Source organism: Natrix helvetica (assembly GCF_964273705.1).
Source record: "Natrix helvetica genome assembly, chromosome: 6".
Lineage (NCBI taxonomy): Eukaryota > Metazoa > Chordata > Lepidosauria > Squamata > Natricidae > Natrix > Natrix helvetica.
In genome coordinates, this window is record NC_138553.1 from 1,399,616 (window position 1) to 1,424,701 (window position 25,086).

Consider the following 25,086-nt stretch of genomic DNA (forward strand, 5'->3'; position numbering starts at 1 on the left):
GAGGAAGAAAGGGGGCAGCTGGGAAGAGAGAGAAACACACGGAAGAAGCACAATGAGGAAGAGATTTCTCTTTCGATCTGTGCAGAATGAAATTTGAGGGATTCCTTATAACTGAAGATAACCTGCATTGCGGGCCAAATAGGTAGAGGTGGATGTTGTGGGTCCTTCCTTCCTTCCTTCTTTCCTTCCCTGCCCTTTCCTTCCTTCTTGGTTCTTGGGGATTTTGTCAGGCTGAGAAACTCCAAGGAACATCCTTTCCAAGTTTGGCATCAAAACCATTGAGCAGAGCCAACACCCTTCCCAGCTCTATTATTCTGTTGTTTTGAATTAGAATCAGCACCAGGGTGATGTCAAGGAAACAGCCAGTCCACTAAAGAGAGAAGACGGCAAGGAAGTGACAGGCAGCAGAGAGAAAGCAGAGCTGCTCAACTCATTCTTTGCCTCAGTCTTCACTCAAAAACAAACTATAGACCATAACAGTAAAAGACAGACTAGAAATAAAAATTAAAAAAGCAAGCAAACGTTAAGAGAGCATTGTCAGATTTTGATGAATATAAATCACTGTGACCTGATGGATTACACCCCAGAGTTCTGAAGGAGCTGGCAGATGTTATATCAGAAGCATTGTATCATATAATTAAAAAATCTTGGCGCACTGGGGAACTACCAGAGAATTAGAAAAGAGCTGATGTGCTTCCATTTTAAAAGGAGTGGGGGGACAGATCTAGGAAAATGGAGACCAATCAGCCTAACATTAATACCTGGGAAGATACTGGGGGAAAATAATCAAAAAACAGATCTGTGAACATCTAGAAACAAATTAACTAATAGCCAGCATGGGTTTGTTAAAAACAGATCATGCCAAACCAATCTTATTTCATTCTTGCACAGAGTGATAAATTAGCAGAGCAGCAAAATGCTGTGGACGTAGTATACTTAGACTTCAGTAAGGCATTTGACAAAATGGACCACAACCTACTTCTTGGTAAGCTAGAAAAATGTGGGATAGACAGCATCACCACCAGATGTGTCTGTAGCTGGCTGAAAAGCGTACTCAGTGAGTCATCTTTAATCTACATGGAAAGAAGGAAACAGTGGGGTACCACAAAGGTTAAATACTCTTCATTATCTTAATAAATGACTTAGGTGAGGGAATAGAAGGGGAACTCATCAAGTTTGCAGGTGACACTAAATTGGCAGGAATAGCCAATATCCCAGAAGACAAGCTAAAGGTCTTGACAGACTTGAATGACGGCCCCTATCCAACAACATAAAATTTAATGAGGAGAAAAGCAAGGTTCTACACCTAGGCAAGGAAACCAAACCTGGCTCAAGAACAGTCACTGTAAGAGGGACCATGGAGTCCTAGTGGACAATCACTTAAACACGAGCCAGTTATGTGCAGCAGCAGCCAAAAAAGCTGATACAATCCTGGGTTGTATAAACACAATCATAGAATCAAAATCACATGAAGTCTTAGTACCACTTTATAAAGCCTTAGTAAGATGACACCTCGAATACTATATCTAGTTTTTGTCATCACATTACAAAACAAATGTTGAGACTTTGAAAAAAAAGAAGGGCAATTAAGATGATTAAAAGTCTGGAGAAAAAACAGATGAAGAACGGTTGCAGGAGTTGGGTATGGCCAGTCTAGAAAAAAGAAGGACTAGTGGGGACATGAGAGTAGTATTCCGGTATTTGAGAAGCTGCCACAAGGAAGAGGGGGTCAACTTATCTTCCACAGCATCAGAAGGCAAAGAAGGGATGGCAACTCATCAAGGAGAAAAGCAACCTGAAATTAAGAAGAAACTTCCTAACAGTGGAACAGAAGTTGTGGATGCTCCAACCTGGGAGATTTTTAAGAAGACACTGGACAGCCCTTTGTCTGGGATGGTCTAGAGTCACCTGCTTGAGCAGAGGGTTGGACTAGAAGACCTCAAAGGTCCCTTCCCGCTCTATTCTGATTGATTGAAGCACAGCTCATTCAGCTGTGGTCACATTTTCTCCATTTCAGGGTTCCTTCTCCCTGCTAATCTCAGTAAATTCTTTAAATTCTATCAATAAATGTGGGACTCAGCCCAGCCCAAATTATGCCCTTGGACATGTTGTAATCTCCATGGGAGATGAACGCCTGACTTATTCTCAGTTTCAACACAGAAGACACCTACCCTTGTTGACCTTCCTAAAAGTCTTCATAGGACACTACCTCTGTTCCCTTCCAAGTTGAAATTCAGGATGCTGGATGGACCAGAAAGTGACTCACCTGTACTGGTTAACCCACCCTCAGAAGACATCAGCTGTGGCAGAAGAGGCGTCACCTTCTCCCCAAGTTCTCCCAACATTGGATTTGGACACAAAGAGCTGAGAGCTGGCTCAGCCAAAACTCAGCCCACAGAGCAGGAAGGGAGATGTTTAGAAGTTCATTCTCACAACAGAAGCAGCACTCCTGGTTCCTGCATTATCTGTGACAAGTGGTAACTCATGGGGGGAAATGTGCCTTGGTGTGCCTTGAGAATATTCCTGCAGGGAGTAGAGCTGGGAGGAAACGCAGCAGCAACCCTCTTGGGGAAAACTCACAACTGGGACTTGTTAGCTGGCACAGGGTTCATTTAGGGGGACAAAGCGGAAGGAAGAGGGCAAAGCTAACTAACTTCATTCTGCATTGAAAGGAAGCTAGTCAGGAAGAGAAATCAGAATTGAGTTCTCACTGTAGTTTGTAGCTGGAGTTCCAGAAATGAATCCAACCACATGTTATAAAATGTAATGCTTAAATCATTCTTCCTCCCTCCCTCCCTCCCTCCCTCCCTCCCTCCCTCCACAGCAAAACTAGTAAAGGCCATGCCTTCTTGCTAAGGCACACAGTTCAGTGCCTAAACGTACAATATATAATTTTGATTAGTGTTGTATATGATATTAACCAAACAGCACAAAAGACGACATCTGACTCATTTTTTAAAAAATGAAACCAGAGAAAGATGTTGCTGCACATGAAATGCTCACAACTTTTACCTGGTCAGGGAGACTGGCATCGCCTTCCATTCTGGGAGCCAAAGATGATCCCTCCCCTATGTCCACCCACTGGAGTCAAACCCACTGGAGGTTCAACATATGAGGAGAACATGGCCCAATGCGTTGCTTCTCTCTTGTCTGTTCCCAAAACGCAATCATCTTGGTTGTTACATGGGTAACTTCTGAGGTGGCCATCCAAGAGTCCACTGTTAGTCATCCCAGAATTCAGTGGCCATTTCCCCATGCCACTGATGGGTTTTTCATCAACACCCAGGAAAACCTCAACCTTGAATGACACAATGAATTCCACTTAACTATGACTTCTGTCCCTTCACGTCTTCCTGGACTGTCTCATTATGCTACTGATGATGGTGGTGGGGTGTTCCTGGGAAGGATGACAAAGGATGCTGGGAGTATATATATCTCAGCTACCCAAATAATTCAGTTTTGGGGACAGGAAAGTGGTGCTGAGATCCAGCAGCTACGCAACACTCCGATTGAAGGGAAATGAACATGGAAGAAAGCGTCACAGCATCAATGGATGTTCTTGAGCTTCAAACCTCAACAATCTTCCGGCTTTGCTCAATAAATGAGACTTGCCACGAAACCAGTTGCTTTTGTGGTGTGGAGACAATAACTTGGTCCTTAACCCCAATAAGACCAAGGAGCTTATAGTGGACTACAGAAGGAATAGATCAGACACCCAGCCCTTTCTCATCAATGGAGACTGAGTGGAGCAAGTGGCCAGTTTTAAGTTTCTGGGGGTTGTCATAAAAGAGGACCAACCAGTGCTGCTCACATTGCAGCCCTGGTCAAAAGGGCCCAGCAGAGATTATACGACCTGAGACTTCTCAGGAAGCAACAATTGAATGGAAAACTGCTGCTGACCTTCTACCGCTGCACCATAGAGAGTATTCTAACTCACTGCCTCTGTGTCTGGTTTGCCAATTGCACAGTGGCAGATGGGACAATGCTCCAGAGGGCCAACGTCATTGCCCAGAGGACCTCTCCCCTCTTTGGAAGAGCTGAATAGCTCCCGCTGCCTCAAGAAAGCTCAAAACATCCTTAAAGATCCATCTCATCCTGGGCACCCTTTTTTTTAACTATTACCATCTGGCAGGTGGTACAGGACAATAAAAACAAGGAGAAAAAGGCTGAAAAACAGCTTCCATCCCAGGGCAGCAACCATATTGAACTCTATGGTATAATGTAATATTAAGGCAGTATCAATCAGGGTTTCCAATTCAATTGTATAGAATGCGAAGGATGTGTGCTTGTGCTTCATTTTTTATGTATAATGTACATTGAAGACAGGGGTGGGTTCTGTATCTGTTGGTACCGGTTCGCTTCATGCGCGTTTCATGCGCAGAAACATGCCGGCAACGGCAGAAGGGAACTAGTCTGGGGGCGTGGCCAGCCTGGGTCACCACCGGTTCTGCCACCCAGGCCGAATTACCACTACCTATTCAGCCAAATCGGGAGCAACCCACCTCTGATTGAACATGGCATTTAATTTCGATATATCGGGTGCAATAACAATACAGGAAAATAACTTGTCATGCTGGACAGATTTTATTTGAGCGTCTGGCTCATCAGGAGGAGCAAAATCAGACCCAGCACCCATGGAGCGAAGGAGCGCAGAGCAGAGATTACGGCAGGCCTTGGTTGCTTCTCCAAACTTCATCTGGTGCCTCTGTTGCTCCAGGGCAGAGGAAATTGGCCCTAGATAAAAAGAGCGCTGTGGTAGCAATTCTGATCGTTCCCCTTGAGAAACCCTATGCAGCAAAAGAGAAAGGCTGTGGAATGGAAGGATTTGCATGGCTTGCAGTTATCTGCTGCTCAGCACTCTGGAGCCTGGTCCTAAGTCCTCTGAGGTGCCCAGGGAGATTCTCAGCCATGCAGGTCATGTGTCATCCCTGGCGCTCTCAGCAGCTTGGGGCTGCCATTCCATCAGTGGGGAGATTCGTGACTGGGGCATTTCATGACTTGGATTGCTGCTCTCAGTTAGGGCGTCTTTTGGAAACCTGACACCACACTTGTTTCCCTGCCGCACCAAGAGCTTGAAGGACCTTCGGATCCTACAGTGACTTTCCTACAGAACGGCACCAGAGCAGGTGTGGCAATGTAAACCAGCCAGCTGGCTGGAGAATTCTGGGAGTTGAAGTCCACAAGCCTTAAAGTTCCCAAGTTTGAGGACCCCTGTTGTAGGTCTTCTAGTCCAACCCCCCACCCCACCCAAGCAGGAGACCCTACACCATTTCTGACAAATGGCAGCCCAATCTCCTCTTGAAAGCTTCCAGTGATGAAGCTCCCACAGCTTCTGAAGGCAAGTTCTTCCATTGGGTTGATTCATCCTTGGCCTTCTATATCTCAGAGCCTGCTGCAAGATCTCAACTCATCTCTTTCCCAGCGACAGAGACTGAGGAAGTATGAGAACTGAAGGCAAATACATCTTGAAGGCACCAGGCATGGAAGGTTATATCCTGGACCTATTCCCATAAGTCCGGAGGGCATTCATTCCATCCTCCTCTCTGTGGTTGTTGGTCTAAATTCTCCTCTTCCAAACTTTATCCCAAAGTTCCAAAGCTTTCAAAAGCAGCTCTCTAGTGAGAAGCATGTAGATGCTTCTGTTTTTCTCCTTTGTGATGTAAGTCATCTCCAGGGACATGTCAGGTGCCATAAAAATTGGGTCGCTTCTTTCACCAGCATTTGTGACACAGGATGAATGCAGGGCAGATATGGGATCTCCAATGCCGGAAAGAGGCTGAGAGCAAGTAACTGAGACCCTCCTCAAGACAGAAAGGTCTACTGAGGAGTTGGGAAGGAGGAAGAAGCTACACCTTCTAGCTTCATCCAGGTGAGGAACTCAAGGGGCAAAGAGACTGCAGATCCACCTAGAGAGTGCGTGTGTGGGAGGGGGATTAATGCACTAACCATTTCAAATGCACCTCGACACCAACCATTGTCTGGAAGGTGCATAAATTAAAGGTTTTTTGTGAGAACAAGCTCAGCTCTCTTTTTTCATGCCTAGTGGAGCTAAGCTTTCTCTCCCACTCCCCTCAAAAGGAGAAAAGGTCCTTTCTGGTATTTTATTGAACAAGCTACATGAGTTGGGAAAAAAGTGGAAAAGATTTCATTCTAAAGGCTAAAACATACAAAGAATGGTTGCAGGAACTGGGCATGGCTATTCTGGTGAAGAGAAGGACCAGGGGACACATGATACCATTCTTCCAATATTTGAGGGGCTGCCATAAAGAGGAGAGGGGCAAGCTATTTTCCGAAGCCCCCGAAGGCCAGACAAGGAATAATTAATGGAAACTGACCAAGGAGAGATTCAACCTGGAAATAAGGGGAAAATTTCTGACAGTGAGAAACAATCAACCCATGGAACAGAAGTTGTGGGAGCTTCATCACTGGAGCTTTCAAGAAGGGACTGGACTGCCATCTGTCAGAAATGGTGTAGGGTCTCCTGTGTGGGTGAGGTGGGGTGGGGGTTGTACTAGATGACCTACAAGGTCCCTTCCATTTTTCTGTTATTCTGTGTAGCAGGAAGACACAGAGGGGAGGAGAAAGTCCAGAGAGCTGCTGAAGGTCTGGAGAAGGAGAAGGACACAGAAGTGAGGCAAAGATCACAGTCTTTTCCTGTGAAGCCCCCCTCCTCCAACTGAAGTGGGCTACACAAACAAACACTTGCGTGTGATAAGCACCATGCAAAGGTATAATTCCTGATTCATTTATTCTTTGCTCAAATCCTCCCAAATGCTGGGACCAAAACTTTCCTTTTGCAGGGAAATTTGCACCGCAATTAGGAGCCTCTCCTAATGATAGGGACGTGGTGGCTCAGTGGCTAAGATGCTGAGCTTGTCGATCAGTTTGGCGGTTCGAATCCCTAGCTCTGCGTAACCGAGTGAGCTCCCGTTACTTGTCCCAGCTTCTGCCAACCTAGCAGTTCGAAAGCAGGTAAAAAATGCAAGTAGAAAAATAGGGACCACCTTTGGTGGGAAGGGAACAATGTTCCGTGCACTTTTGGCCTTTAGTCATGCCAGCCATATGACCACAGAGACATCCTCAGACAGCGCTGGCTCTTTGGCTTTTGAAATGGAGATGAGCACCACCCCGTAGAGTGGGGAACAACTAGCACGTGTGTGAGGGGAATCTTGACCTTTTACTAATGACCCCCAAGGTTGTATCTGCACCATCGATCAATATTTCATTACTTCCACTCCCCATAATTCTACGTGGCTTACTACCTTGAGCCTCCCTCCCCTGCACTGGATGAGTCCCTTCAGTGAGCCTGAAAAACAGGTGAAGGAACTTGGGGAGACCCAGTCGGTGGACTCGTTCCCAACTCCGTGCATCATCAACAATTCCCACTCTGCCTCTTTGCAAAGGGATGCAAATGGGGAAACACCTGGTCACACATAGCATGTCTGTCTAAGGGCCTTGGGGAAGAGCTGACTGGAGGGGCTAATTCGGTTTCTATTTGCAAACTTACTTAATTAAACCCATAAACACCCCATAACCATCTCTCCTACCTGATGACTTTTTTTATTCATGCAAAGCATTGTTTCATTATTCCAGACGGCCTTTGGGGAAATCTAGAGGTTCACTCCTGCTTGGGAAGATTCTGCTTCATGCTGTGATCTGAGAACAGCAGATAACCCTGAATTCCACGGTCTTCCAGCTTTGTCCAACACATCATTTCATTGATGGCCCTCATGGAAACTGTCAACCAGACCCTGCAGGTGACCGAATTCCTGTTCCTGGGTTTCTCTGGCATGCACACAGGACGCCCCTTCCTCTTTCTGCTGTTCCTGGCCATCTACCTCCTCACCTTGATAGCCAACTCAATGATATTCATCTTGATCCAGGTGGATTCACGCCTCCACAGTCCCATGTACTATTTCCTCAGCCATCTGTCCTGCTTAGACACTTGCTATTCCTCGGTCACCCTCCCCACCGTCCTGGTGAACCTCCTGCGCCAGCAGCCCACCATCTCCTACAACGAGTGCATGGCCCAGTTGTTCTTCCTCATGAGCTTTGCAGGAACTGAATGTGCACTGCTGGCCGTGATGGCCTATGACCGCTATGCGGCCATCTGCGAACCTTTGCGCTATACTCAACTCATGAGTAAGTGGGTGCGAGTCCCTCTGGCTACAGCTTCATGGATCTGGGGCACGGTTGACTCTGCCATTCACACTGCACTGGCCACCGATTTGGCCTTCTGTGGCAACAACCAGATCCATCACATCTTCTGCGATGTCCCCCCTCTCTTGAAAATTGCTTGCAGTGATACTTATGTCAATGAGATGACTCTTCACATAGCAACTATCTTTGTAGGAGTCTGTCCTTTCCTCCTTGTCATCATTTCATACGTCTACATCTTATCTACAATTCTGAAGATCCGTTCCAGCACTGGACGGAGAAAGACCTTCTCCACCTGTGCTGCCCACTTGATTACTGTCATCGTCTACTTTGGGATGGCCAACTTGAATTACAACCATCCCAGTGCCGGCTACTCCTTGGGAGTGGACACCTTGATCTCCATGTTATATTGTATTGTCTCCCCCATGCTGAACCCCCTAATCTACAGCTTTCGAAACAAGGAGGTCAAAGGGGCCCTACGAAAGCTTCTGCAAATTCAGGAGAAAGATGATTCGTGTCTTGGAAAGTACTGAAGGAAAACCTTTGGTCTCCTTCCTAGTCTCTCTGCATATCCTTTTTAGTAGACCAGCAATAGTTTTTCCAGACTGAGGGGTTGTGTAGATGTAAATTCCAATAAGGTTGATTGGCTCAATGACATTTTGGACTCTACCTGCCATATCCTTCCTTCCTATGTCCTCATTTTGATTTAATTACTTAAAGGAGAAAGGGGAAAAAAGATGTGGAGAACTTTCTCCCACCTATCTGTGATATGGTGTTCAAGGTATTTCCAGAAGGATCTTTTCCCTCTCCAATGTCCCCTGACTTTCACCTCCCTATGGTTGTTTCTAATTTTATAAAATGATGAGCAAAAATTATTGATTCTCCTTCCTCTGTTTGGTAGCCAATCAAAGATTTGGGAAAATAAAATCCCATTATCCCAAAATACTAGATTCATAACTACAAGGAGAAGGCTGGGTGGGGTAATGAGTTATGACAAATGGTGAGTACAACAATTGGAATAAAAGATGTATATCTTGGACAAATGCTATGCTTTTTTTCTGAATTTTCATTGGTTTCATCCTAAATACATCCAGAATTCCCCATCTGAGTGGAACAGCAGGTGTGCAGATCTTGGAGACCCAAAATTCTAATTAGGAAGAAGCAGCTTCTGATAGCCACTAAAAGAAGAGGCAGCTCTTTTCCACTTCCACTACCTCAGGCAGGGTTGTGGACTGTTGTGTCACTTGGCAAGCAAGACAAAGGCAGTGAAGAAGTTGGGCATGGACACCCTTCATTGTTCCTTTGTGATAGTGGGGAACATCTGTAGCTCAGGTGGAGGATGAGGGAGGAGGCTCATCCTTCGAGTTTATGGACTGATTTCCCAAATTTTCATTACCAGGCTAGGTAACATCTTCAGCCTGACCCACACCAAACCCATCACAAGATCCTCACCTGATGTGACCATCACTGGCGTGACCTCCCCATCACAAGAGTTACTGACCATACGAAGCCCCTATAAGTAGAAGAACTCCAACACTGACCTCTCTTAAACTCCTCTAAAGATGTTACCTGGCATGGCAATGAAAATGAACTTCCACACTCAGATATTCCTTCTTCATTGATGGGTTTGTCATTCTTATTCATCTCCTCTCTACAAATTACCAACAACCCTGCTTTTCTTCCATCCACGTTCTTTCAGCATCCCTCCCTTCTTCTTCTCTCCTGCATAGAGGTGTGCCATTCCTGCTGCATTTATATAAGAGGTCATCAAACTTGGCAACTTTAAGTCTTAGCGGAACGAGGAAGCCTGAAAGTTCACACGGTTGATGTTATACGGATCAAAACTGTGACCGAATCTGGATGTTCTGCTTCGGATACCACAAAGCCCCCTCCCAAAAGGTGACAAGGAAAACAGTTGTGGCGAGCATGTGTGGCACCCCAGACAATCCTGCAGACCTGATCAAGCATCACTTATATGTCATGTCCTGAATAGAAGGGAGTGAACTCCCAACGATCTTTTCTGCTGTCCTCACCACTCTCTGCAGTGGCTTTAATAATGCTTCCAAACCAGACAGTAATGCAATATGGCGGGGTACTCTCAATCGGCCCTCTATAGAAAGTGGTAAGGACAGGTGGAGGAAGGTGCACTTTTTTCATGTCGTGCAGAAAATGCAGGCGCTGCTCTGCCCCTTCAGAGTGTCCAGCTGTTGAGTAACCAAGCTCCAAACAAAGACATTTCATGTATTGTTTTTCTCAAACAAAGATGGGATCCAGTCACTACAAACAGAGAAAAGCAAAAATAATGAAGACACAAGGGGCCCTCGGTCTTCTCTGAGCTTGCTTGTTTCCTTGCAGACATTTCATTACCCAAACTAGGTAACATCATCAGAACTAGAATGGGGGAGGGAGAAGGGGAGGAGAGGAGGAGGGGGAGAAGGAGGAGGGGAGGAGGAGGGGAAGTCTATGGCATTCTTCTCTGAGTTTGGTTATGTTCTCGCAGATGTCTCATTACCCAACTAGATAATATCATCATGATGTTACCTGCAAGAAAACAAGCAAGATCAGAGAGCACCAATTTCAACCCTGAGCTACAAAGATTATTGATAACAAAGACATACCCAACAGGGTGGCCCATCCATATTTCTGCTGTTCTGTTTTCTCCTTCTTTGCTTTGGTTTTGCGATAGTGTATCCAGCGCAGAGATGCTACACCCTGATTTTGCTACTATTAGAGAAAAGGTGCTGGCTATTTTCACCACCACAGTGGCATTAAGATTGATCCTGCCTTGAGGAGGTGTTTGGGCTAGAAAAGCTTCCAATCTCAGTACAGTATAGGTGGTACCTTCCTCAACAGTAGCAACTGTGAGAGGACTCTTGGAGTCCTAGTGGACAACCATTTAAATAGGAGCCAGCCATGTGCAGCAGCTGCCAAAAAAGCCAACACAGTCCTAGGCTGCATCAACAGAGGGATAGAATCAAGATCACATGAAGGGCTAATACCACTTTATAAGGCCTTGGTAAGGCCACACTTGGAATACTGCACTCAGTTCTGGTCGCCACGATGTAAAAAAGATGTGGAGACTCTGGAAAGAGTGCAGAGAAGAGCAGCAAAGAGGATTAGGGGACGAGACTAAAACATATGAAGAACGGTTGCAGGAACTGGGTATGTCTCATTTAATGAAAATAAGGTCCTGGGGAGACATGATAGCATCTTCCAATATCTCAGGAGTTGCCCCAAAGAAGAGGGAGTCAGACTATTCTCCAAGGCACCTGAGGGTAGAACAAGAAGCAATAGGTAAAAACTAATCAAGGAGAGAAGCAACCTAGAACTGCGGAATAATTTCCTGACAGTTAGAACAATTAATCAGTGGAACAACTTCCCTCCAGAAGTTGTGAATGCTCCAACACTGGACGTTTTTAAGAAGATAGCCATTTGTCTGAAATGATATAAGGTTTCCTGCATAGGCAGGGGGTTGGACTAGAAGACCTCCAAGGTCCTTTCAAACTCTGCTATTCTCTTCCATTCTATACAATACAATACAATACAATAGTAGAGTTGGAAGGGACCTTGGAGGTCTTCTAGTCCATCCCCCTGCCTAGGCAGGAAACCCTATACCGTTCCAGACAAATGGCTATCCAACATCTTCTTAAAGACTTCCAGTGTTGGGGCATTCACAACTTCTGGAGGCAAGCTGTTCCACTGATTAATTGTTCTCACTGTCAGGAAATTCCTCCTCAGTTCTAGGTTGCTTCTCTCCTTGATTAGTTTCCACCCATTGCTTCTTGTCCTTCAGGTGCCTTGGTGAATAGCTTGACTCCCTCTTCTTTGTGGCAACCCCTGAGATATTGGAAGACTGCTATCATGTCTCCCCTAGTCCTTCTTTCTCTTAAGCTAAACATACCCTGTTCCTGCAACCGTTCTTCATATGTTTTAGTCTCCAGTCCCCTAATCCTCTTTGTTGCTCTTCTCTGCACTCTTTCCAGAGTCTCCACATCTTTTCTACATCGTGGCAACCAAAACTGGATGCAAATATTCCCAGTGTGGCCTTACCCTATTCTATTTGGAATACCCATAATTCACAGCCATACAGACTGAGACATTATGGTAACTAAAGTCCAATGCATGTAGAAGATTCTAAGCAAGGAAAATTGAGAATCTACATTACCTAGGAAACATAGTTTCATCTCAAGTCTTGGAAGTAGAAGATACTTGGTTCTCCCCTGAGAGTCCTTCCTTCTGGGTGTGGATGTTGTCCTGAGTTTGAGCTCCCACCCTTTCCCTTTCACTCCAACTTTCTCAGGGAGAAATCCCTCGGGTGCAACTACTTTGCTTTTCTGCTTGTGGTGCATATTGATCTTCAGGGACATTCAGAATGCCGTAGAAACCATCTCTCTTCTTTAGCCAACATTTGGCTCTGAGGGTGACACAGACAGGATTAGGGGCACCGGATCCCTCAAAGAGGCTCGGAGGAAGAAGCAGAGACCTCCCCATGTCAGAAGCGGATACCAGGAGGACCTTGCCAATTCCTCCCTCCCTTTCTCTCCCACTCCCCTTCTTGGTAGCACCGTTGGATCCCATAGACAGTCACTGAGAGAGCTTCCTTGCCACTTCCCTTCCCAAAACTGCAGCAGCAGAAGGAGGGAGAGCAGCCGGACACGCCAGCTTCATCCTGGAGGCCGTTACAAGGTGAGGAGGCCACAAAGAAAGGTCATAGCAAAGGAGCTCAGACCTGGGTCCTTCTGCAGCAGGGAACCTTGGTGGGTGGGTGGGATGCTGAAGGAGATATTTATCATGCACCCTTTTAAAATCAGTCTTTTACGGTTGCTCTGTAAGGTTCATAAATTGCATCTGATTCAGGCTGTTCAGCAAAGTCTCATTCTTTTCTGATCTCCAAGAGAGGGGGGTGATTTCTAAAATAAAGTATTGGTGGTGAGGAGACAGCCAAGGACCTGGATCTTCTCCCAGGAGACTTCCTGATCCTAAACACGAGAATGGCGACAATTCAGTTCTTGGTGTCAAGTCAGATATTTTGGGATGGGACTCTTGGGTCACCTACTGAGTACCAAACTCCCCATGCCTCTTCCTCTCCTCTTTACACAGGGACGCTCACAAACACACACACACGCACCCAGTGAAAGCCCCTTTCTACACGGGTTTGAGGAAGAGGTTGCACATGAAGGAAAGGAATTTGGAAAGAGCCTAGCAGTGGAGGGGAAGCAACAGAGATTTTGGGGGGTGAGGAGGGGAAGAGAAATTCCAGAGGAGGATTTGCTGGTCAGGAGAAGAAGCTCAGATGGTCCTGGATTCCTCCTGAGGACCAACATTAGGCGGTCATTGATCAAAGCAAGGAGAAAATGAGCGCCTCACTGGTCCATCGAAAGGAGGGTTGGGGTCACCTGGAGGAGTTTGGAGTGTGGTTTCAGGGAGGGACAGAATAAATCCCAGGAGGAACATCTCTTCATGGTTGATACTTCACACAACCCACTTACCAAGAAAGGGGAGACTTGTTTCATTTGGGATATCAGCTCATACATAACATGTGAATCACATTGCTTCTGGGGAGAGTTAACAGGAGGGACAGAGATGTCATGAACTGCCCCCCCTCACTGAAAGGACATGAACATCCCCAGAAGTATCTCCCCCTCCCCAATGAAGGCTAATTATGCAAAGCAAAGTTCAGTCCCCCCAGATGTTCTTGGAGAAGTCCAGGGGTTCCCGCTTGCTTGCGAAGCTTCTTCCCAATGCTTTGATTTCAAACCTTCCCCCCCAAAACTCTTGTAAGGAAAGAAAATACGTAGAGGAAGGGGTGTGTGGTAGCCCAACAGAAACCAGAAGGAGTGTGTGTGTAGCTGGGGTGAACCTGGAAGTCCTCACTTCTCTGAAAACCTCCCGTTCTCAGAAAGCTTTATCAAACCTTCTATGGAAATCTGGCTGATATTTCTATTTGTATTAAGACAGTGAGTTTTGTCTTGATGACAATAGCAGCAGAAGACAGGAGAATGAACTTGAGGTTGGATCACTTTCAATCTCTGAATTCACATCGCCTATTAGTTATCCCTCCGCATGACTGCATCGCTTTCTCCTCCTTCCCCCAAATGTATCAAAAGGAATCCCTCCTTTTCTCTGTGGGAATCCCTCCCCTTACACTCTGGAGAGAATTCCTCCAGTCCGCACTGTGCAGCAAGTACTGCAGTGAGGGTGGATGATGGGTTTTGGGGTCCTGAGTTTGATTCCAGACTATCCAACCAGGTTGCTTGTCCTTGGTCTCCCAGGACAGCTCAACCAGCCAGAGATGGTCAGGCCTCTGGACGCTCCACACTTGGAGATGCTGCTTCCTTCTGAGTGACCATAAAGAGCTATCTCACCTTCAACCCCAAAGTCAACTGTGAACAGAGGACCCCAAGTAAGTGAATCAATCCTTGTGCAGTCACTTTAGAAAGGGGAGTTTTACTGCAATTCCTGTGGGCTCCACCTTTGAACCACGAAACGGTCAAGTTGATAGTCAACCTAAACACGAGTCAGAGAGTCAATTTTCCTCCTGCTCCTATTGAAGTCAATGGATCAGGAAATCCATTTCTGCTTAACTATGTTTTTTTCCCAAAGGAGAACATGCTCGGCTTGGCTCTTTTAAGAGGAATTAATGACTGTAATCTTTTTAATTAAATTAATGGGAAGTTATCACAAATGGTGATGTTTTCATCTCTTTGTGTGTCACGATTATTACAAGGAATGTGATGAAAATTTCCATCACTCCCTCTTAAATTCATTTTCCAATCTTTTCCCTGCAGCTAACTTTGAGGGACCTCATGGAAGGTGGCAACCAGACCCTGCAGGTGACCGAATTCCTGTTCCTGGGTTTCTCCGGCATGCCCAGAGGTCAACCTTTCTTCTTTCTGCTGTTTCTGACCATCTACCTCATCACCTTGGTGGCCAACTCGGTCATACTCATCTTGATCCAGGTGGATTCACGCCTCCACAGTCCCATGTACTATTTCCTCAGCCATCTGTCCTGCTTAGACATTTGCTATTCCTCGGTCACCCTCCCCACCGTCCTGGTGAACCTCCTGCGCCAGCAGCCCACCATCTCCTACAACGAGTGCATGGCCCAGATGTTCTTCCTCATGACCTTTGCGGGAACTGAATGCGCACTGCTGGCCGTGATGGCCTTCGACCGCTATGCGGCCATCTGCGAACCTTTGCGTTATACTCAACTCATGAGTAAGTGGGTGCGAGTCCCTCTGGCTGCAGCTTCATGGATCTGGGGCATGGTGGACTCTGTCATTCACACTGCACTGGCCACCGATTTGGCCTTCTGTGGAGACAACAAGATAAATCATATCTTCTGTGATGTCCCCCCTCTCTTGAAAATAGCTTGCAGTGACACTTATATCAATGAGATGGCTCTTCACACAGCAAGTGTCTTTGTAGGGCTGTGTCCTTTCCTCCTTGTCGTCATTTCATATGTCTACATCTTATCGTCCATTCTGCAAATCCGTTCTAACAGTGGAAGGAGAAAGACCTTCTCCACCTGTGCTGCCCACCTGGTCACCGTCATCGTCTACTTTGGGATGGCCAACTTAAATTACAACCGTCCCAGTGCGGGCTACTCCTTAGAGGTGGACACTCTAGTTTCCACCCTGTATTGTATCATCACCCCCATGCTGAACCCCCTAATCTACAGCCTCCGAAACAAGGAGGTCAAAGGGGCCCTACAAAAACTTCTGGGCACTCAGGAGAAGAAAGATGCATCTCCAGGAAGGCAGTGAAGGGAAAACTTGGTTTCCTTCTTACCTTCTCTGCTCATCCTTGTGTACGGACAAACCACTTTGTTTTCCCAAACGATGGGTTGTGTAACTGCCAATCTCATCATGGCTCATTTGGTCCATGGCTCTGGGATTTTCTCACCCCCCCCCCCCCATATCCTTCTTTCCTATGTCCCAATTTTGGTTTAACCATTTAAGGTGGGAATGGGAGAAAAAAGATCTGGATAACTTTCTCACATCTATCTCCAAAACATTTTTTCAAGGTGTTTTCATGAGGCAAGGATGATTTCACAGTTGCTTATATTAGAGCTGGGAATTCTAAATGTATAATGTGACCAAAATAAAATGGGTGTAATAATAAAAAAAAATACATTTGTAAACAGAACTTTGTCAGATCTGCCATCTGCAGCTTCAGCATTGCCTTGCTAGGTCCCAGCCTGCCATAAACCAATGTGGGGGGAGGGAATTGCTCAAATTGCAGGGAAGGAGGGGGAAACCTTCCTGAGACATTGGTTCAATGCCCCAAGGCCAGAGGCCTGGGATGGGAAGCCAAACAGCTCACTATCTAGCCAAGAAAGGGAAAGTTAACTGGGGAACCTTGATGCACAAACTTTTAATTCTGGCTTTGCTGTACTGTACTAACCACTTGGCCTTTAGTAAAAGTAGTAAATCTTTCGCACAAATGAAGTCGGGGATCTTTCTTTCCTAAGAAGCCAAGGCCAGACAGGTGTGACATTTTTGCTAGCGATTTAGTTGTATTTCTGCAGGACCCAGAAAGTACAAGGGAATATCTGAGGAGGAAACTCAATGATTTTGGAGTTTTAGCAGGTTTCAAACCAAATAAACAGAAAACAAAATGGTGGCTAAGAATATGACTATTCAAGATTGTGAAACTTTGACAAGAATGTTGGAGGTGGAGAAGAAGATGAAATATCTTGGGGCTATGTTGACCAATACAATAGAATAATAGAATAACAGAGTTGGAAGGGACCTTGGAGGTCTTCTAGTCCAACCCCTGCTTAGGCAGGAAAGAAACCCTATATCCTTTCAGACAAATGGCTATCCAATCTCTTCTTAAAGAGTTCCAAAGTTGGAGCATTCACAACTTCTGGAAACACTTCATTCCACTGGTTAATTTGTCTAACTGTCACAAACTAATTTCTCCTTAGTTCTAGATTGCTTCTCTCCTTGATTAGTTTCCATCTATCCCTTCTTGTCCTAGCTTCAGGGGCTTTGGAGAATCTTCTTTGTGGCCACTCCTGAGATATGGGAACACTGCTATCATGTCACCCCTAGTCCTTCTTTTTATGAAACTAGACATACCCAATTCCAGTTCTTTATTTTTTAGCCTCCAGTTCCCTAATCCTCTTTGTTGCTCTTCTCTGCTCTCTTTCTAGAGTCTCCACATCTTTTCTGCATCGTGGTGACCAAAACTGAATGCAGTATTCCAAGTGTGGCCTTATGAAGGCATTATAAAGTGGTATTAACCCTTTATGTGATCTTGATTCTCTCCCTCTGTTGATGCAGCCTAGAACTGTGTTGGCTTTTTTGGCAGCTGCTGCACATGGCTGGCTCCCATTTAAGTGATTGTCCACTAGGACTCCAAGATCCCTCTCACAGTTACTATCGGTACTATTGAGCAAGGTACCACATTGTTTTTCTTGCCCAAATTCTAAGCTGTTTTAAAATAATGTTGTACTTGTTTTGAATAATATTTTAAAAAGACTTACAATGATGAGACAAATTGCAATTATCTTTACTGGGCAGAATTTCCATAATTAAGATGAATGTTTTACCAAAGATGTTGTTTTTATTTCAGACGTTACTGATATTGAGAACTGATATTCCATTAAACAATGGGAAAAGAATTTTTCTAAGTATTGGCAAGATTTGTTAGCCCAGTTAAGATTAATATCGCTCTATTTATGCCTAAGCAAGAAAAGTCACCTTATTGATAAGAGGTGAAGGGCAACTAACAGAATAATTTTATACACAGTTCAAACATATTGGGTTCACAATGTGTTCTTCCATTGGTCAACATCATTTGTCTCAATAGTGTCAGTGAGCAATGGTGGCATCTTTATATGTAACTGTTAATATCATCCCACAATATTCTAAGCATGATCTTGTTAATGACCAGTTGCACATTCAGTAGGTTTGGTTTTTACATTGTAATGAGCTATCAAGGAGTTATTAAAGTTCAACTCTTTGAGCAATTCTTGACTGGCGAGTTTGAACTGGTCCTTATCAGAATTCCACATCCTTGCTTGTTACTTCAAAGAACCAGAAACATTAATCAAAGGTGTTTCTTGTTCCTGAAAGTATTACTCAGAGGACCCCTCTTCTCCTGCTCCCATCACCATTGTGCTGGGAACTGATTGGCTACAGTTGCCATTGGACTGGGATGTTATAGGATCTCCTGCCTTGAGCAGGGGTTGGACTAGAAGACCTCTAAGGTCCCTTCCAGCCTTATGATTATATGAGATAGATTAGAAAGATTTGTTAAATAGATAGAGAAATAGAGATAGAGATAGATAGATGATTACTAGCTAGCTAGATGATAGATAGATAGATAGATAGATAGATAGATAGATAGATAGATAGATAGATAGATAGATAGATAGATAGATAGGTCTGTCTATAACTATCATCTATTCTTAGAAAGTTTAGAATATATCTACCCACCTACCTAGTATCTATCTAAGAATAGATAGATAGATAGATAGATAGATAGATAGATAGATAGATGATAGATAGATAGATAGATAGATAGATAGATAGATAGATAGATAGATAGATAGATAAGGAAGGAAGGAAGGAAGGAAGGAATGGATTGTGTGACCGCAGAGTTGGGCTTAGCGCAAGTCACACTGAAGGAACGTCTGGATGACCATTCGGTGGAAGGATTGTGGGCTCCAAGAAACACAGCAGTGCAAAGAATTTCAAAGGTTTTATTTCATGTGGGGGAATCGTTTGTAGAGGGAAAATAATGGGCAGACCCAAATGGTTTACCTTATCATGAGACACTGCAATTTTGTCAAGGGGAATTAAAATAAAACCAAAAGAAGAACTGGTGATAGAGGAATAGAGTTTCCAGTGATTTTCTCATGTACAGTGACATGTAGTCCTTGACTTATGACCACAGTTGAGCCCAAAATTTATGTTGCTGAGTCAGTTGTTAAGTGAGGTCAGCCCAATTTTATGACTTTTCTTGCAGAGGTTGTTAAGTGAATTATGGCAGTTATTAAGTCAATACACTGTCGTTAAGTGAATCCAGCTTTCCCATGGACTTCGCTTGTCAGAAGGTCGCAAAAAGGGATCACGTGACCCCGGGATACGGCGACCGTCGTAAATATGAACCAGTTGCCAAGCGTCTGAATTTTGATCTCGTGACTGTTGCAACTGACATAAAAGTGGTCCTAAGTTACGTTTTTCAGTGCTGTTGTAACTTTGAATGGCCACTAAACAAGCTGTTGTAGGTCGAGAACTATCTGTATTAGGGAGATTTAAAGCAGGCGAAATAATCCATGTTTGGAATGTAAAACTGAGTTTGAAAAAGGACTGGAAATAAATTACGAAAATGCAATTGCTGATATGCATATACAGTATTTTTTTTAACTGACATTTGAAAAAGAACAATTAAAAGAAGGAGTTGAAATTTTGGGTTACAATCTACTTATGGAAAGAAGGGAGAATAGGTGCCAGAAGAGACTATGTGATAAGGTAAAGGACATTTTTAAAAAAAATAAATTAATGAGCGGAGAGGAGGAGGGGGGAGAGGATACCATTCCTATACAGGGCTCTCTGATTCCAACAGTCGTAGGGAGGGGCAGATACGAGGACAGATTAACAACTCGCAGTCGGTTGGGAGACCGTGGGTGCTGGTTACACCCGGTCGCTTGTACCAACCCCCGCGTTCTAGGTGGTCAGGATCTGCAGGCCCAGGGCCTGAGGCTGTTGTTATGCAATGCGAGGTCCGTTCTCAATAAGGCCCCCCTCATTCATGATCTAATTTTGGAGGGGGAGCCAGACCTCGCGGGAATAACGGAAACCTGGTTGGGCCACGAGGGAGGTTTACCCCTCGTGGAAATGTGCCCACCAGGTTACCAAGCATTTCACCAGCCCCGGGCCCAGGGAAGGGGCGGTGGGGTAGCAGTGATTATCCGGGAGGACTTAGAGCCGAGGGAGTCCACTGTGCCACAGACGTCCGGATGTGAATCCCTTGTTGTGAAATGGGGCCCTGGGAGGCAGTTGGGCCTGCTGATAGTATACCTGGCTCCTCGCTATACATCAGCGGCCCTGCCTGAACTCCTCGAGCTGATCGCATCGGTGGCGGTTGAGACCCCCAAACTTCTAGTGATGGGGGATTTTAACCTGCCATCGGTGGGAGAAGCATCAGAGGGGGCTCGGGAGTTCATGGCTTCCATGATAGCCATGGACCTGACTCAAATGATTCAGGGCCCGACACACGAGGGAGGTCACACCTTGGACCTTGTTTTTGTCTCTCGCCAGTGGTTGAGTGATCTGGGAGGAGGGAACTTAACCATCACTCCCCTGTCATGGTCAGATCACTCACTCCTCCGACTTGACTTCCCTGGTGCTACCTCCTGCTGCGGGGAGGCGGAACCAGAAAACACTAGATGGTTCCGCCCCAGGCGCTTGATGGAACCAGACAGGTTCCAGACGGAGCTTGGGCCACCTCCTGCAGCCCTGACCCGCCCTCGGGTAGAGGACCTGGTGGCCGCGTGGAATAATGCGACTACCGGGGCCTTGAACCGGGTGGCGCCTTTGCGGCCTCTCCGGCGGCAACGATCCACCCTGGCTCCTTGGTTTACCGAGGAGCTAAGGGTGATGAAGTGCCGCAAGAGATGCCTAGAGAGTCGTTGGAGATCCTCCCGATCCGAATTTGACCGAGCACAGGTACGAGCCCATTTAAGGACGTACCTTGTGGCATTGAGAACGGCCAAACGTCAATATTGTGCCACTCTCATTGCATCCGCGGAGAACTGCCCTGCCGCCCTGTTTCGGGTGTCCCGCTCCCTTCTGTTTCAGAGACTGCGGGAGGCCCCTCTACAGGGCAGGGCAGAGGAATTTGGTAAATATCTGCAGGATAAAATCGCTCAAATCCGGAAGGATTGGGTCCCCTTCAGTGGCCCAGTCGAGACGCCAGTGGCGAGTCTTGAGAAACCTTTTTGGGAGGAGTTTGACTTGGTTGTCATCGAGGATTTGGACAGATTGCGTGGACGACTGCGACCTACCACATGTTTGCTGGACCCGTGTCCCTCCTGGCTTGTACTGGCATCCTGGGAGGTTACACGCGACTGGCTCCTGGGCCTAGTGAATGCTTCGTTGGTTGAGGGGTCTCTCCCGGCTGCCTTGAAAGAGGCGGTGGTGAGACCCTTGCTCAAGAAGCCTTCCCTGGACCCTTTGGAGCTGGCCAATTATCGTCCTGTCTCCAACCTTCCCTTTTTGGTGAAGGTTGTAGAGAGTGTGGTGGCTTCTCAGTTCCCACGACATCTGGAGGAGAATGATTATCTAGACCCGCGCCAGTCCAGCTTTCGCCCCGGGCACAGCACAGAGACGGCCTTGGTCACGTTGGTGGATGATCTCTGGAGGGCCAGAGATAGGGGTTGTTCCTCTATCCTGGTCCTATTAGACGTCTCGGCGGCTTTTGATACCATCGACCATGGTATCCTGTTGCACCGACTGGAGGGGTTGGGGGTCCGGGGCACCGTTTTGCAGTGGTTTGGCTCCTACCTCTCTGGCCAGACGCAACGTGTGTTGGCAGGGGAGCAGAGGTCGACCCTAAGCCCCCTTACCTGTGGGGTGCCACAGGGGTCGGTCCTCTCGCCACTCCTGTTCAACACATACATGAAGCCGCTGGGTGAGATCATCCGTGGTTTTGGGGTGGGATACCACCTGTACGCTGACGATACTCAGCTGTACATTTCCACCCCGAACCACCCCAACGAGGCCGTCGAAGTGATGTCCCGGTGTGTGGAAGCCGTACGGGTCTGGATGGATGACAACCGACTCAGGCTCAACCCTTCCAAGACGGAGTGGCTGTGGGTTCCGGCCCCCCAGTTCAACCAGTTAATCCCATCTCTGGCCATTGGGGGCATTCAACTCGCCCCCGTGGAGCGGGCGCGCAATTTGGGCGTCCTCCTGGATGCCAGGCTGTCCATGGATGACCATGTGACAGCCGTGGCCAGGGGGGCGTTCCACCAGGTTCACCTGGTGCGCCAATTGCGCCCCCTATTGGACCGGGACGCCCTACGCACAGTCACCCACGCGCTGGTGATGTCTCGCCTGGACTACTGTAACGCTCTCTACATGGGGCTTCCCTTGAAATGCACTCGGAGACTGCAGTTGGTCCAGAATGCGGCCGCGCAGGTGATTATGGGGAGTACGAAGTACTCCCATGTGACACCTCTCCTGCGCGAGCTGCACTGGCTTCCTGTGGTCTATCGGGTGCGTTTCAAGGTCTTGATTACGATCTTTAAAGCGCTCCATGGCTCAGGACCTAGTTACTTGCGGGATCGTATTCTGCCCCATATATCCCTGCGACCAATTCGCTCGCACAGAGAGGGACTCCTCCAGGTGCCGTCCACCAGACAGTGTCGAGGGGCGGCGCCTAGGAGTAGAGCCTTCTCTGTGGCGGGCCCAGCCCTGTGGAATAACCTCCCCCCGGATATTAGGACTACTTCTGACCTCCGTTCCTTCAGAGTTAAGCTCAAGACCCACCTATTCCAAGTAGCTGGCCTGGCTCAACCATGATCCAACTATATCGCTCCTGACGGGTTTTTTATTAATGTAATTCAATAGAATTTATTTATCGGGGTTTTTAAATATTGTGACTTTTTAATTGTTTTAATTGTTAATTGTTTAATTGTTTTTTAGCTATTAGCCTACCTCCTCCTTGTATACGTTTTGTATACGTTTTATATACGTCCTTGTTATATGTATGTCCTGTCCAGATTTGTATTGTATTGTATTGTACTTTGTATTTTATTTGTTTTATTATACGCCGCCCCGAGTCCTTCGGGAGAGGGCGCGGCTTAGAAATAAATATTCTATTCTATTCTATTCTAATGCACAGTTGGTTTATGTAACCAGAGAAATTGTCTAGAGGAGGGGTGTCCAAACTTGGCAACTTTAAGACTTGTGGACTTCAACTCCCAGAATTCCCCAGCCAGCGGGGAATTCTGGAAGTTGAAGTCCACAAGTCTTAAAGTTGCCAAGTTTGGACACCCCTGGTCTAGAGTGTATAAAGGCTCATCAAATTCAGATGTTGGAAATTCTTGTGCTTGGTGGTTGTGTAAAAGTAGAAAATTCTGGAGGCAAATATATATGCTGTTGATGTTTTAATATTTTTAACCAGCCTTTTAATGAAGGCAAGCCAACTCTATGCGAGATACAGCAACAGTCCCATTAAAAAGAAATAAACAGGACTTTCTCTGTGTCTGGGGAATTCTGGGAGTTGAAGTGAACACATCTACAAGTCGCCATGGTTAAGGAGTTTCTGGTTCAGAAGTTGACATGCTGGCTGGGGAATTCTGGGAATTGAAGTCCACATATCTTCGAGTTGCTAAGAGTGGGAAAAACACTGTCCTAACCATTCAGAAGTTTTTGAAGGGCCGCTTTGACCTCCTTGTTTCGGAGGCTGTAGATTAGGGGGTTCAGCATGGGGGTGACAATACAATACAGGGTGGAGACCAGAGTGTCCACCTCCAAGGAGTAGCCCACACTGGGATGGTTGTAATTCAAGTTGATCATCCCGAAGTACAGGATGACGGTAATCAAGTGGGCACCACAGGTGGAGAAGGTCTTTCTCCTTCCACTGTTAGAATGGATCTTCAAAATTGTTGAGAGGATGTAGATGTAGGAAATGATGACAATGACAAAAGGACACAACCCCGCAATGGCGCTTGCTGTGTGAAGAGCCATCTCATTGATAGAAGTGTCACTGCAAGCTATTTTCAAGAGAGGGGGGACATCACAGAAGATATGATGTATCTTGTTGTCTCCACAGAAGGCCAAATCGGTGGCCAGTGCAGTGTGAATGACAGAGTCCACCATGCCCCAGATCCATGAAGCTGTAGCCAGAGGGACTCGCACCCACTTACTCATGAGTTGAGTATAGCGCAAAGGTTCGCAGATGGCCGCATAGCGGTCGTAGGCCATCACGGCCAGCAGTGCGCATTCAGTTCCCGCAAAGGTCATGAGGAAGAACATCTGGGCCATGCACTCGTTGTAGGAGATGGTGGGCTGCTGGCGCAGGAGGTTCACCAGGACGGTAGGGAGGGTGACCGAGGAATAGCAAATGTCTAAGCAGGACAGATGGCTGAGGAAATAGTACATGGGACTGTGGAGGCGTGAATCCACCTGGATCAAGATGAGTATGACCGAGTTGGCCACCAAGGTGATGAGGTAGATGGTCAGAAACAGCAGAAAGAAGAAAGGTTGACCTCTGGGCATGCCGGAGAAACCCAGGAACAGGAATTTGGTCACCTGCAGGGTCTGGTTGCCACCTTCCATGAGGTCCCTCAAAGTTAGCTGCAGGGAAAAGATTGGAAAATGAATTTAAGAGGGAGTGATGGAAATTTTCATCACATTCCTTGTAATAATCGTGACACACAAAGAGATAAAAACATCACCATTTGTGATAACTTCCCATTAATTAAATTTAAAAGGACTACAGTCATTAATTCCTCTTAAAAGAGCCAAGCCGAGCTTGTTCACCTTTGGGAAAAAAACATAGTTAAGCAGAAATGGATTTCCTGATCCATTGACTTCAATAGGAGCAGGAGGAAAATTGACTCTCTGACTCGTGTTTAGGTTGACTATCAACTTGACCGTTTCGTGGTTCAAAGGTGGAGCCCACAGGAATTGCAGTAAAACTCCCCTTTCTAAAGTGACTGCACAAGGATTGATTCACTTACTTGGGGTCCTCTGTTCACAGTTGACTTTGGGGTTGAAGGTGAGATAGCTCTTTATGGTCACTCAGAAGGAAGCAGCATCTCCAAGTGTGGAGTGTCCAGAGGCCTGACCATCTCTGGCTGGTTGAGCTGTCCTGGGAGACCAAGGACAAGCAACCTGGTGGGATAGTCTGGAATCAAACTCAGGACCCCAAAACCCATCATCCACCCTCACTGCAGTACTTGCT

At 46.3% G+C, this 25,086-nt stretch overlaps 3 protein-coding genes across 3 annotated transcripts; 2 read left to right on the forward strand and 1 right to left on the reverse strand.

The window, feature by feature from the left end:
* Positions 1 to 7,730: 7,730 nt before the first annotated feature.
* On the forward strand, positions 7,731 to 8,690 carry LOC309394961 (olfactory receptor 5V1-like; the record flags this gene model as incomplete). Its single annotated transcript, XM_081958679.1, has 1 exon — positions 7,731 to 8,690. The coding sequence occupies one exon, from the start codon at positions 7,731 to 7,733 to the stop codon at positions 8,688 to 8,690; it is 960 nt and encodes a 319-aa protein (XP_081814805.1).
* A 6,240-nt stretch (positions 8,691 to 14,930) lies between these two features.
* On the forward strand, positions 14,931 to 15,923 carry LOC309394837 (olfactory receptor 5V1-like; the record flags this gene model as incomplete). Its single annotated transcript, XM_081958463.1, has 1 exon — positions 14,931 to 15,923. Exon 1 carries the CDS (start codon positions 14,964 to 14,966, stop codon positions 15,921 to 15,923), a length of 960 nt encoding a protein of 319 aa, XP_081814589.1. The 5' UTR covers positions 14,931 to 14,963.
* A 7,608-nt stretch (positions 15,924 to 23,531) lies between these two features.
* On the reverse strand, positions 23,532 to 24,491 carry LOC309394838 (olfactory receptor 5T17-like; the record flags this gene model as incomplete). Its single annotated transcript, XM_081958464.1, has 1 exon — positions 23,532 to 24,491. Exon 1 carries the CDS (start codon positions 24,456 to 24,458, stop codon positions 23,532 to 23,534), a length of 927 nt encoding a protein of 308 aa, XP_081814590.1. The 5' UTR covers positions 24,459 to 24,491.
* Between the last annotated feature and the right edge of the window lie 595 nt (positions 24,492 to 25,086).